This window comes from Acomys russatus, chromosome 21 (assembly GCF_903995435.1).
Source record: "Acomys russatus chromosome 21, mAcoRus1.1, whole genome shotgun sequence".
NCBI classification, from domain to species: domain Eukaryota; kingdom Metazoa; phylum Chordata; class Mammalia; order Rodentia; family Muridae; genus Acomys; species Acomys russatus.
Window position 1 is genome coordinate 48972887 of NC_067157.1, and position 12565 is coordinate 48985451.

The window sequence follows — 12565 nt, forward strand, 5'->3', positions numbered from 1 at the left end:
TGATTAATAGCTTTTAAAAGGGTCCCTCCCCCAATCCTTTGGGCATTTTCTTTGAGCTGTTAGGTTTTTGCTTTAAAGCACATTTAAGTTATTTTTACATGGTTTAGGGGCACAATGTGCAGATATTTCATTTTTGAAGGTTGTAATAAATGCTGTTTATAATAAACATGTCGTATCTATGCAGTATATATATTAAAGGAAAGCTTGTACTGTATTTACTTGGCATTTCTTTTCTTATCAAGCTGGATAGAAAACTGCATATAAGTCATCTGTCTTTACAAGTAAGTACACATGTGGAGGACCCACACTGTGGATATGGCCCTGTCGGGCTGGGAGCCCTAGGTTAGCAGTTAGAACTCACAGCTTTCCATGTCATCTTTCTCTTGGCCTTTTCTCTTATTTCGCTGGAGCTCTTCTCTGAAGTTGTAAGCAAAGAGTTGTGGGTCTTCATCACACATCTTTCTATAGACATCACACAGGCTCTGAAAATGCATGAGCGAGAGGTGGGTGGGTCGGAGAGTCGGATCGATGTCTGCCAGCTCTAAGAGCCTTCCAGTGCTCTCTGGACGCTGAGCTTCAGGGAATAACATTCTGAAAGCAAAGTGGGGCGAGAAGAAGAATGGTACTTAAATTATGTCAGCCATGACATGTCTTTGGATACACTTCAAAATGGCACACTGATAGATGCCTGAGGCCTCTTGGGTCCACAGAGACCCCAAGTATGACTCACTAGAGGCATGTCTAAGCTAAGACATCAAAGAGAAAACTCCTGAAGCTAAAATGAAACACAGTTGATTTGCTTCCTTTTGCTAAAAGTTTTATTATATCTTATTTGATTAATTTCTGGCTTTGAATCTCTATAACCTAGATGTATTAAGTCTTCAACACCCCTTACTACAAAAAAGTGACTCATTTTGCAAAGTGCTAAGTATCTATTTTAAATTTCATTTAATCAAACCAATTCAATTGATTTTCAAAAGAGTGAAGTTAGATGCTTGAAACCCCACAAAAGTGTGCCTAGGACTTGACTATGGAGTCATCCTAAGGGCTCAGCAGAGGCCATGGTCAGTAAAGGATGAGGGCTCCTTCCAGCCTGGTGGTGACCCACACTCCCCAACCTTTAAGGTGAGGTGATTTAGATAAGTGAGTTCAGTTTCAGGATAAAGAGGGTCTGATAACAGAGTATGTTGTGACTGAAACATACCAAAACTATATCCTTCAGAGTAAATTTCGATATTTGGCCCACATCTGTATAGAGGAAAGCGTCCTGAAATGAATAGAGCCCATCCCTTAATTTGGGGGTAGGGGGTGTTGCCTTAGAAACAGTACGGCCAGGCTAGATCAATCCCAGGATTTCGAAAAGTTAAGATGTGCTCTTTGTGATGCCCACAACCTCCAATTAAAGCTAGCATGTACAGATGTGTGAGTTACATTTTAACTTATAGCTAACAAATGGCAGGCTGGTTCATAACACTCATCAGCAAACACCTTTACACAGGTTTTACGAGCTGCCTCAACACACCTGAAATCATTTCATGCACTAACCCACACTTCTGACACTCCCTTCAGAGAACCAAAATGGCTCTGAGTGTAAATCTTAGAAAATGAACAATGTGTGCTAAATACTGAGTCCTTTTTTGTTTTGTTTTTGTTTTTTCGAGACAGGGTCTCTCTGTGTAGCCTTGGCTGTCCTGGACTCGCTTTGTAGACCAGGATGGCTTCAGACTCAACAATCCACCTGCCTCTGCCTCCCCGAGTACTGGGATTCAAGGCATGCACCCTTTTAAGGAGCTATATGTTGACTATATTAAATAGAAACTTTAAAAAAAATGCCTTTTCTTCATTCTTACCAGACTATAGTTGTACCTAACTGAACATTTAAAACCTACTAGATAAAAAGTAATTGGTGTGGTTCTGCAGGGCCATGGCTCAGTCTTAGTTTCTGGAAGGCCTGTGTGGGGCAGTGAGCCTGACAGAACAAAAGAGCTCCCGACTGAGTGAAGGCAGGAAAATGCTAGGATGACTATGGAGCTATATTTGCCTTCTAGTTCTCTGTCCTTAAGGGACAGAGACAGCAACTGGGTACAAACAGTCCTGACGGGGAAGGCAGGACCTTCCCAGCAACGAGTCAGCCAAAGCTCTGCCCTTGTGAGTTTTAGTTGTGTTTAGGATGAACCAAGCCAAACCTAGATAGCATCTAAGGTGAACTCAGGGCATTTCCTCAGTGGTGGGGACATACTGCTCCTCACAGGATCTAAGAGCCAGAGTCATACAAGCCCTTTAAGAGTCAAAGTCAAAAAGGATTCTTACCCAAGCCCTCGGTGACAGAATTTCCTTCGGAACTGAAACACATTCTGCACAACTTTTTCTACCAGTTTGAATGGTTGCTTGATCTTGGGCTGTATCAAGGGCGTAAAGTGCACCACTCCGACATCAACCTTCATTGAGAACAAACATATCGTCACATGGCAAAATGTGATTAACACCCCCACACTCCTGCCTAAATCTTGGGGATCAAACCCAAGGCTTCCAGCATGCTTGGCAAGCACTCTAACACCAGCTATGTCCCTTGCCTTAAACAATCATCTTTGACAATCACAGGAGGATGGGCTCTCTCTCTAGCAGTTCTCCTGAGCCTTTCAGTGCCTGTATTTTCTCTGGACACACCAGAAGCTAAGTTTTGGATGGCTACGGAAATCCCAGCTACTCATAATGGTGTCCATTAGACCTGTGCCTGGTGGTCACTTTATTTTAAAATGTGGAATTACAATGGCCTTTAAAAGCCTATCTGCATAACTGTCACAGCGAGTAGGCAGGTAGGAGTTGGCAGTGGGCATTTCAGCTTTTGGGAGGGTAAATTAAGCTGTACTGGCAGTGCTGACTGCAGGGCAGGGATCCCCAAGGACCAATTAGCCCTGAACAGCCAAGAAAGGGACAACTTGGACTCCAGCTATTTTGGGTACAGACGCTGACTATTCAGCTGGACTGAACTCACGTGCAGAGTCCACAAAGGCCCCGAACTTTCAGTAGCAGCTTTATATGCACCAGGAGGCAGAGGCGGGGCTCATATGGAAGATAATTTTTAAGATGTCGCTGTTGGACAGTGTTTAAGCTGCTACCAGCTGTTGAGGTGGCTTAATTACCAGAAGAGTAGCTTTTCAAGCATATGTAGTAAGAGTTATCCCCAGCCATTAAAAAAATAGACTCATTATGAATGAATCTTTGAGAATCAGTGTAACAAGAAAAATACAAAGTAAGACAGGAAGAAATAGGTTCAAAGCAGCCTTGGTGAACACCCATAGAAGGCGTGCCCAGCAGTGTCTACACAAGTTGAAGCCTCAATTGAACAAAGCACACCAATTTGGACCACAAGGGTGGTGCTACCGCTTTTCAAAAGCAAGTCTTATTCTCCAGTCCCATTCAGAGAACCAACTTCTCTACGGATGGTTTATTTTTCAAAGCTCTTGTGACTATGTAACTCCTTGAAAATGACCAGGAGCAATCAGGATGGGAGGGCACTGGTTTGTTTTTAAGTATGAGGAGAAATAAGAGGCCAAGCTGTGAGACCTGTAAGAGGAAAGAGAAGACACGCTCGGCCTTAGGTGAACAGGCTTCCCGGACATAGCATCAGTGTTTCCACAGTCTGACATGCCTTGCCAGCCAGCTCAGCCCTTCCTTTCCATGAACACTACTGATCCTGTTGCTAAAGGTTCAACCCCCTGTTGCTATCCCAATTGGATATAACTGACAGTAGATCTTTGACTACAGGCACAGTGTGGGTGGACACACAAAGTTCTACACAATAGTGAAACTCTCCGTGGGAGGGTCTTTCTATACTAAAAGGCTCCTAAATGTCCACTAAACTTCAGACCTCTTTGGTGAAGATTATTATGGTGAACGGTGGTTATCAAATCTAAAGTACAACATTAATGCTTTTAATAACTTTCTCTTCTCCACTCTCCCTCCTTAATAACCTTTGATAACTTTTTCTGTTTTATGAGAGAAGGACAGAGAGGAAGCACATCTCAGTATGGCTTGACTTACTCTAATAACCTGTCTCTCATAGGCTTTATTTATACACAAAATCATTTCCTCAGAATCTTTAATCATTGGGTACAAAACTTTTTAGGGTACATTTCTTCTAAAACCTTCCTTGATTACTTAAGCGTATTAAAGTAAAAGAAACAAAGTAAACAAACAGCAAATTTTCTGAGAAGTAAAAATTAACATTAAGATAAAAGCAGTTTTCTTTTTAACGTCAGAAAAAATTATTCACTTTATATCCTGATTGTAGTCTCTTCCCTCTTCTCCTCCCAGTCCTACTCTTCGCCTCTTCCCCCTCCCCTCCTCAGAAGAGGGGAGCCCCTTCCCACTTGTTCCCTAGCTGTTCTGTGAGCTTCTGATGATGCTCTTGTGTCTTCTTCCCCTCTTGCTACAGAGGTGCTGAGAGCATGTCTGCTTTTATATGGGCTCTGAGGGTCTGAACTCAGGTCCTTAAACTTGTGTGGCAAGCTGACCCATCTTCTAGTTCCTCTTTCATTTTGTTGCTCTTTTAAAGCAATTCCTTCTGATTTGGGGACATTTTCAGTTTTTCCTTATTGCAGACACGGTCACAGTGACTGACTATCTTTACAATATTTGACTATGAACTCTGTTCTTTAAGCTGCTTTATCAATTCCTTTAGTTAACACATACTTCCTGTAAGACTCTTAGACCTGCACAAAACACAGCGAGGTGGTTTATAGTTACAGAGGACAGTAAAGAGAGATAGGTTGAGGGTTTTAGAATGCAGGTTCTGCTGTAGCAGAGAAGACAAGATGGTTCATTCAGGGGACTCCTTTGGAAAGAACAGGTCTGTAAGTTGGGAGAGGAGAAGCAGACAAGATTTACCACAATGACTAAATGTCTAAGAACCATCTCACTTTCCACAAACTCTGACATGCCAATCTTTACCATTCATCATGATTCTAGCATCTTCTATTCTTTACCCTATGATGTCATTCTGTGACCCCTGTATTCAACATTTGCACTCTCTGGCATTCCTGTTCTCTTTCTGCCACCTTCTTCAGTCATCTCCAATGTTTTTCACCAATTTTCCCAGATACACAGTCAACTCTAATTAGTTCTTTGTAGTCTCAGGGTATATATTCAACAATCCAGTGGTCTCAAGTCATCTTTCAGCAACAGAACAAATCAAAATCCAAATAACAACAGAACAGCATGAGATAAAATTTAGTTTCCGTCCAACCTGGAACTGTGAAACAGTGTCAAAGCACTGCCTAAGGTCCAAATACTGCTAACATAAAAGGCACAAGCTTAGGGAAGGATGCACACCAATCTTCCCACAGGAAGCTGCCACTCACAGTGATAAGTCTTCAGTTTTATAAGTAGGCTTCATCCTTATTGTTTATCTCATTCTTTTGTGATACAGTTAGTGCTTGCAAATATAGCAAACTCCTAATGTTTGCTTTATTTAAGTAGTTTTAAAATGCTACAGAACTATGTTGCCATCCTATATAGGCTAGCAGACTTCTAAAGTTTGAATACTATGCTGGTACCCCATAAAATTGGCATGGTATCACAGCTGAAAGAAAATTCCCATTCACAAACATAATGCTAAATGGAAGGCCTCTAAAACTTACTACCAGAGAGCTCAGTCAGCAATTGTCCTGCTGTAGGGAGATCACTTCTGGTCACCTTCTCTGCTCATTCCTGTAAAAGCATTTCTTGAAATTACTCTGAGTAATGGAGACCATTTTCTCTAAAAACCACACAAGAAGGGTGGTTGGTAACTATGGTAACAGATACAAAGTGCTTTTTACTAATAATTGAATATTTAATACAACAACCATTATTTTTTTCTCTTGAAATTTTAATCTATTGAGTTAGAATATATTTTTTAAAAAATCAGAAACTGAAAACACTCTAGCTTTACTGTGGCTCACAGCTGGGTAGGATTATTGACTGCTTCCTCCCCCTGGAAGCTTGCATAGCACCTTCCAGTACTGCAAAAGCTAGCCCTCAGGGACGAGGCTTTCAAATCAGATCCACGTGGGTCCTCTGTGTCTTGTGCAGAGGTGCATGGTATCTATAGCAATAGGGACTTAACTTTCAACTCCTGAGAAGCAACCAAAGGCAACAGCAACAGCCTATATTGTTTTGGGAGTCTCTTGGACTCCCCTGAGTAACAATTTGGAAGGGGGTTTATCATGCCTGATATTGAGGTTTTTGTTAGATAGTTCATGGCTCTTGGGGGGCGGGGAAGGGGAGGAAGCATGATCTGAACAAGTGGGTAATTTCATTTAAACTATATATATTAGTGACCACCATGACACGAGAACCCTGAGGATGCAACAGTGGCACTGTATGTTGGTGGTAACCAATAGCTCTCTAATTGGACTTAAGGCCTGCAGAAACCTAGCCAACAACTCAGGGCTAGTGACGTCATGGATATCAGAGGTGTACCTACTACCACGACTTTCCTAACAGCATTCTAAACATCCGTATACTCACTGTAAGTATAATTTTCATCCCTCATCAAAGAAACTTCCCTTTGCAACAGATACCATTACATATATTTGACCACAACTGGTCAAAATATAAAGATCTTGGGGTTCCCAGCTTCATTGGATAAATCTATATAACACAAGTCTTGTATCTAAAGCTTGGGGAACCTCTCAGAAGAGGAGGCATAAAGATTTTAAGATCCAGAGGACCAGGAAATTTGCTGTGAGACTGTGTCTCCTAGAAATGACAGGGGATCCTTACCCAATAATGTGCCTGCTGGAGCAAGGTCTGAAGTAGCATACCTCCAATGGACATGTTAACATGGATGGGTAAAATCTTATGGCATCCCACCAGTATATGGAGAATTAAAGAATGCTGAAAGCAGGAGAAATAGTCTTCCCTAGGGACGAGCCTTCTAACTGGTTATCCAATACCAACTTATGAGTCCTAAAATCATAGATATATAAGAAAAAAATGGACTGAGCAGGTTGTATTATATATTTAGGTCCATTTGTGTGCATGTGGATATACAGATGCACACATGTGCAGGCAGGCAGGTATGCAGGCACAGACACAGATACACACAGGAGAGGGGAGAGGGAGGGAGGAGAGAGAGACACAATAAACAGAGAGAACAAGAAAGGAAGGTGTACAGGAGGAAATAGAGGGAGGAAAGGGAAGGGGAAAATGTGATTTTAAATCAAAGAGAAAACGGCCCCCTATGGGGAGCCAATGAAATCCGGAGTGAATGTGTACAGTTGACCTGACCACAGACATGTCAGGGACCCCAGTACATCAGGCTCACAAAAATGGCAAAGCCTTCTCCTGAGTCATGCTCAGTGGAATAGTAAAGCCCTTTCAGGTCCAAGTAAGAAGTTATCAACAATTGACCTTTAGTTAAAACCAGTGTGTATAGAAACTATAATCAACTGCAGTTTCTTCCTCCCATAGAAAGGAAACTGCTCCCCTACAGAGACCGCCTACTGAGATTAGCTAACCGGCTTCCTCTTATGCAATACATCTGCCTCCTTATTAAAGTTACTATAGAGTGAAAGCAAAGATGGTACTTGTTTAATAGTTTGAAGATGACCTTGGCTACACTGTACATATTCAACCATATTTGCGACCTCATGAAGAACACCTTTTCTTGAATCTATTTCCTGCAACATACACCTGCTGCCATCTACTTAGCTGGATGTCGTATCCTCTATTATAGCAGCTTCCTGGAGATGACTTGTTTAAACGCAGCCTCCAAGACACAGCCAAAGTACTGTGTCCTCCACACACCCCGCCATAACCATAAATAAGCTTTCTGGTAGCTTCTATGGCCTTTGTAGTGGCTTTCAAAGCCCTTATTGATGCTCCTCATCCTAGGGACTCCCAGGTTCCCCTTCTAGAGCTGGCACCCTGTCTTTCTCTGAGGCTGTTACTGGTTATTAGGACCAGGTGATGAGAAACTAGATGTTAACATGCTGTTGGTCCTATGGAGGTGTGTTTATAAAGTACTTAAATGAGTGACTCAGAAGGGAGGCGAGGCCACTGGAGTTAGCTAGGATAGTGTCACTAATTGACACAAAAAGAATTATCACAGAAGTTTTTCTTAGATAACTGAAAGTAGATGGAACTACTCTGCCCCAGATGGACTTTGCATGATGGTAAGTGCAGGTTCAGAGGTGAAGTGTGAAGTGGCAGCGTGTGCACACACACACACACACACACACACACACACACACACACACACACACACACACACACAGTCTTTCTGAAGTGCTGTTGAGTGCCTGTGGCTTCAAGGACTGCACTGTGCTGGGCCTTGTTTCCATTCCTGCAACTTAAAGTCTTTTATAACTACAGTTAAGTCACTTAGCAGTAACTTGGTTTTCTCATCAGCCCAATATGGATTTCTTCTCCCTCATAGCTTGTCTGGAGATTAAACGTTACAGTGTTTTAGCCTGTGTACAGCCTCAGCAGTTCAGTTCAGAAAGGGTGGTTATTATTAAAGATGCTATACCAAAGAACTGCAAAATTACTTGAGAAATTCTAATCCTGTTTAGAAATGATTAATTTTATTTTTGATCATTCAAAAGCAACTTAACTAATATTTTATATATTAAAAAGCAGTGATGAAATTTTCATCTAATATTTATTAGACCCCACCATGAACCAGATCATGCCCGACCTGGTGTGATCAGGTAGACAGAGGCCACCCCCATGTCAGGGCAATACTGTCACACTGCTGAACCACAGCAAAGGAGAGGTTTTATGCTACTTTAAAGTAAAATAACAAAAAACAAAATGAACCAACCAACCAACCAACAAGCCCACTTTGCTGAATGACTATATGCTGTGTTCAGAAACAAGGATGATATTAGTATTTGAGGCTTGTCAAATGGAGGAAGTGTCAGTGTCTACATACACAGAGAGTACATTGGGGAAAGTTTGTGTATATATGAATCCAGTTCTGTCAAGTCAGCAGACGGAAGCATGACTTGGCAGGTCCTGGGGAAGGCCTGAAGCTACGGTGCTATAACATTGATTTGGAACGGAGTCTCTGGACTTCACAGGCTTCTCTTCAATATCCACTTCAAAATTTGGTAACATGTTTCATTATATTTCTAAATATGCCCCTACTTAAGCTTCATTCAACAGGCTGTCAGAACCCAGAGGTCAGTCTGTTCACCTCTCACCTGCTAGCTAAAGGTGTCTGCACTTCAACAGGCCCAGTAAGAAGTCAAACAAACTACTGAAGAGAGCTGCCAGGCTGCCTCTGAAGCAACCATAATAATAGTGTTGTTACTACTAATGTCTACAAGTAAACTATATCCCTGCAATCATTTGCATATCATTATTTAAAAGCTTAAAGAAAAATCCAGACATTAAATTTCCAAGGGAGAAAACCAGTAATCTTGCTAAATGCCAAAGTTGGAAAAACTTAAGCTGAAACAACAAAACACTAGGAAAATCCAAACATTTGAAACATGTTTTACTATTAACTGCTTTTAAAGAAAATACTAACAGCTGACATGTCTTAGCATCTGTGTGTGTGTTGTGCTTTTTCTGTTTGTTTTGTCCTATTCTGGCTTGTGTTGTTGTTATTATTTATTATTATTGTTTTTCCAAGACAAGGTTTCTTTGTATAGCCCTGGCTGTCCCAGAACTCACACTATAGACCAGGCTGGCCTTGAACCCAGGCTACCTCTTGAGTGCTGGGATTAAAGGTGTGTGCCACCAACACACAGCTTATTATTTTATCTTATTTTATTACCATTATTACTTTTTATAGATCCCTGTGTGTATTCTAATGAGAGAAAGAAAGGGTGTAGATTTGGGTGGGTGGGAAAGTGGGAGGGGAAACCATAATCAGAATACACTGAATGAAAAAAAAAAACTTATTAAAAAAACAATGTGAAATTTAAAAATCAAATCAAATTTTCTTTCTTCCTAATGGCGATATAATTTATAACTTGTAAAATTAAAATTATTAAGAAAAAAAGATAACATAAAAGGACTGAGTGAAATGCATGTGTCTGTAGTTCATGGGCACAGGTGCTACCTACCATGCTCCATTACGTCATTTTGTACTTACACTGTCAGACTCTTCCTCAGGGCAGAGACGACAATCTGAGGCAGAACAAACGTATCTGAAGGTTTATGGATCACATTGTAGTCTAAAGCTATTGCTGGATTTTTGTTTATTAACTAAAACTTTAAAGAAAAATTTCTTCTGAGTGGTTTTTAAAAGTTAACAATTTTTGGAGTCAAGAACAACAGATAAGAACAACAGAATGAAAAATAAAAGTGATAGTCTCTACTATCATTTGCAAAGCACAACCCAGCTAAAAATATTTCAGAGGGCATTCTTTAACTGAGGACATAAAATTGTATCTTCCAACAGTGACAAAAATTCAAAACTAAATTATAACTGTGTGACTAACACACAATATTAAAAGAAAAGGGGCCTTTTTGTGAGCACCCAAATAATCCCTCCTCTGTACACAGAACACAAAAGCATTTTCAGCTTTCAGGTTTCAACAAATCCTGTTGTAACAACAACTCCCTCCCTTCCCCGCCTCTCCTTTCTTAACTCTCCCACAGCTCAAAAAATGAGGGAGAGAGAGAACCTGGTATTTATCTTCTAGCACCATCAGCAGTTTTCACCTCTCATCTCTGAGGAGCTCTTGTTATTTTCCCGCTACCTGGTCGGCAATTCACAGGACTGTTCAGATTCTCAGAATGGCCTCCTACACGTGGCTTCTCTGCATCAGACACTGAAGACAGCAGGAGTCAACTCAGGGTGGCGTTAAGACTGTGGACTACTGGCAAAAGGTATGGAACGCTTCTAAATTGTTCAGAAAGCTAAGTACAGAACTTTGGTATTGCTTCATTTGAATTAGAAGTTACATATCTGTCTAAAAGTATTTTTTGGTATGAATGAATCTTTTCTGAAAAACTGGCTATAAACTTTGAAAAAAGAAAACCATCTACAGACTTCCTTTTGGCGAGCAGCTCCTAGGCTGGACGTTTTTAGGTTTTGTTCTCCATGTGCGTGGTCTCCCTAACAAGTCAAGTTCCCACCTATGCTCCCTTGGCTTTCACACTTCCTTATCACTGCTGTTGGTACAATTGCTGAGCTAAGTGTGCCTTGATTCTCTAGACTGAAATTTGATGGAACATGCTATCATGCATGTGGCTGGAGAGAAAAATCCTCAGTGTAACAGAGAATGCCAGTGCGTTAGTGTGTTTGTCCTGGAGCAGGACAGTCACCTTCATTTTAATGAACTTTTTTTTTCATAATTCTCTAGGCACAAGGAGGATGTGAAGTCATCTTGTGCAGGAAGCAAGTACTGTGCTAACTAGATGCAATGTCTTAGTATTTACCTGCTCCCAGGACTTGTTAATTGTGACAACTGATTGTGGTCTACATGACGCCAAAATTTAGAAAATGTAATGTTTGATGAAAAGAAGGTGGCTGTAATGGAAAAGCTGAATACAGACTGACCAACAAACAAAGTTATTCCATCAAATCTTAGGCAGTGTTAACAGTGATCCCAACTCCTGGAAACTCCTGGGCTGAAGACAGTCTGTGAGGCTGTCTCTCAGTCTGAAGGCACAAGAGCTGTTATAAAACTGTACACATAAGTGCTTGCCCCTCCCCCAAGATTTTAACTTTTGTTCTGTCTTTGCTATAGATAGGAAATCTGGAAAACAAGACATAAACTGCTCACCAGCAGATCAAGTCCTCAGATCATTAAGCCTGTACACAGGCTGACTCAAGAAGTAAATCCCAGGGAGAGCCTTCCCTAAAATCATGGGATTAACAAAACAACTCAATCCAGGCAGAGTAGGATCTGATGTCTTAGAGACTCGATTACAGCCAAGGCAGGTTTGCACTTACCACAGAGGCCCAGATTAGTATCACCTTAAGTTATAAAGGCAGACCACAGCCTCTGGGTGAGAAGGAAAGCCAAAGCATGTGTCGTGTTCGTACCCTACCCAGGCCTGAGTTTTCCTGAATAGAAAAAGCGTAACGCAGCCAGACAATTCTGTCTCTAATGCAGCACTGCAGTGGGAAACACAGTAAGAGGAAGGACAGAGCGATCAAAGAACTGCATGTGGCAGCCCTGCAGAAGACTGTGGCAGGCAAAACAATCACACTCAAGATTATAGCTGAGGTTTCCTTCAGCTCTAGAACTCTTAAGAAAATTAATAAGTCAGTCTAAGGAAGGAAGAGCAAAGAAAAGGCCAAATGTTCCATTTTCTGGAGAAATAACATGAGACCAAGAATCACCTCCAGGCTATTTGGTTTGAGGAGGCCCACAGTGCCCATCTGTGGATTAAGCATGTGTAAGAGCCATATCAGTCACTGCAGTAGATCGTTAATTATTTCAGAAAAAAAGACTGCTGACAGTGTAGCACTCCAGAGACCATTATATTTATCTCAAAGAAAGCAGTAAATACTATCAGATGGAGTGCATAATGGTGAACAGGAATATGAAGACGGAAATTAGGAAGTAGTTTTTTGTTTTTGTTTTAAAGCCAGTTATACATAGTGAAACAA

At 41.2% G+C, this 12565-nt stretch overlaps 1 protein-coding gene across 2 annotated transcripts in view; it reads right to left on the reverse strand.

Moving 5' to 3' along the window:
* Positions 1-8: 8 nt before the first annotated feature.
* Tfb1m (transcription factor B1, mitochondrial) overlaps positions 9-12565 on the reverse strand; it is a 39075-nt gene continuing 26518 nt past the window's right edge. For both annotated transcript variants that reach the window (XM_051164104.1, XM_051164105.1), the window contains exons 6-7: positions 2311-2438; positions 9-591 (exon numbers count right to left, since the gene is read on the reverse strand). In XM_051164104.1, coding sequence (XP_051020061.1) covers positions 351-591; positions 2311-2438 — 369 coding nt within the window. In that variant the 3' untranslated portion in view covers positions 9-350. The remainder of the gene's footprint in view (positions 592-2310; positions 2439-12565) is intronic.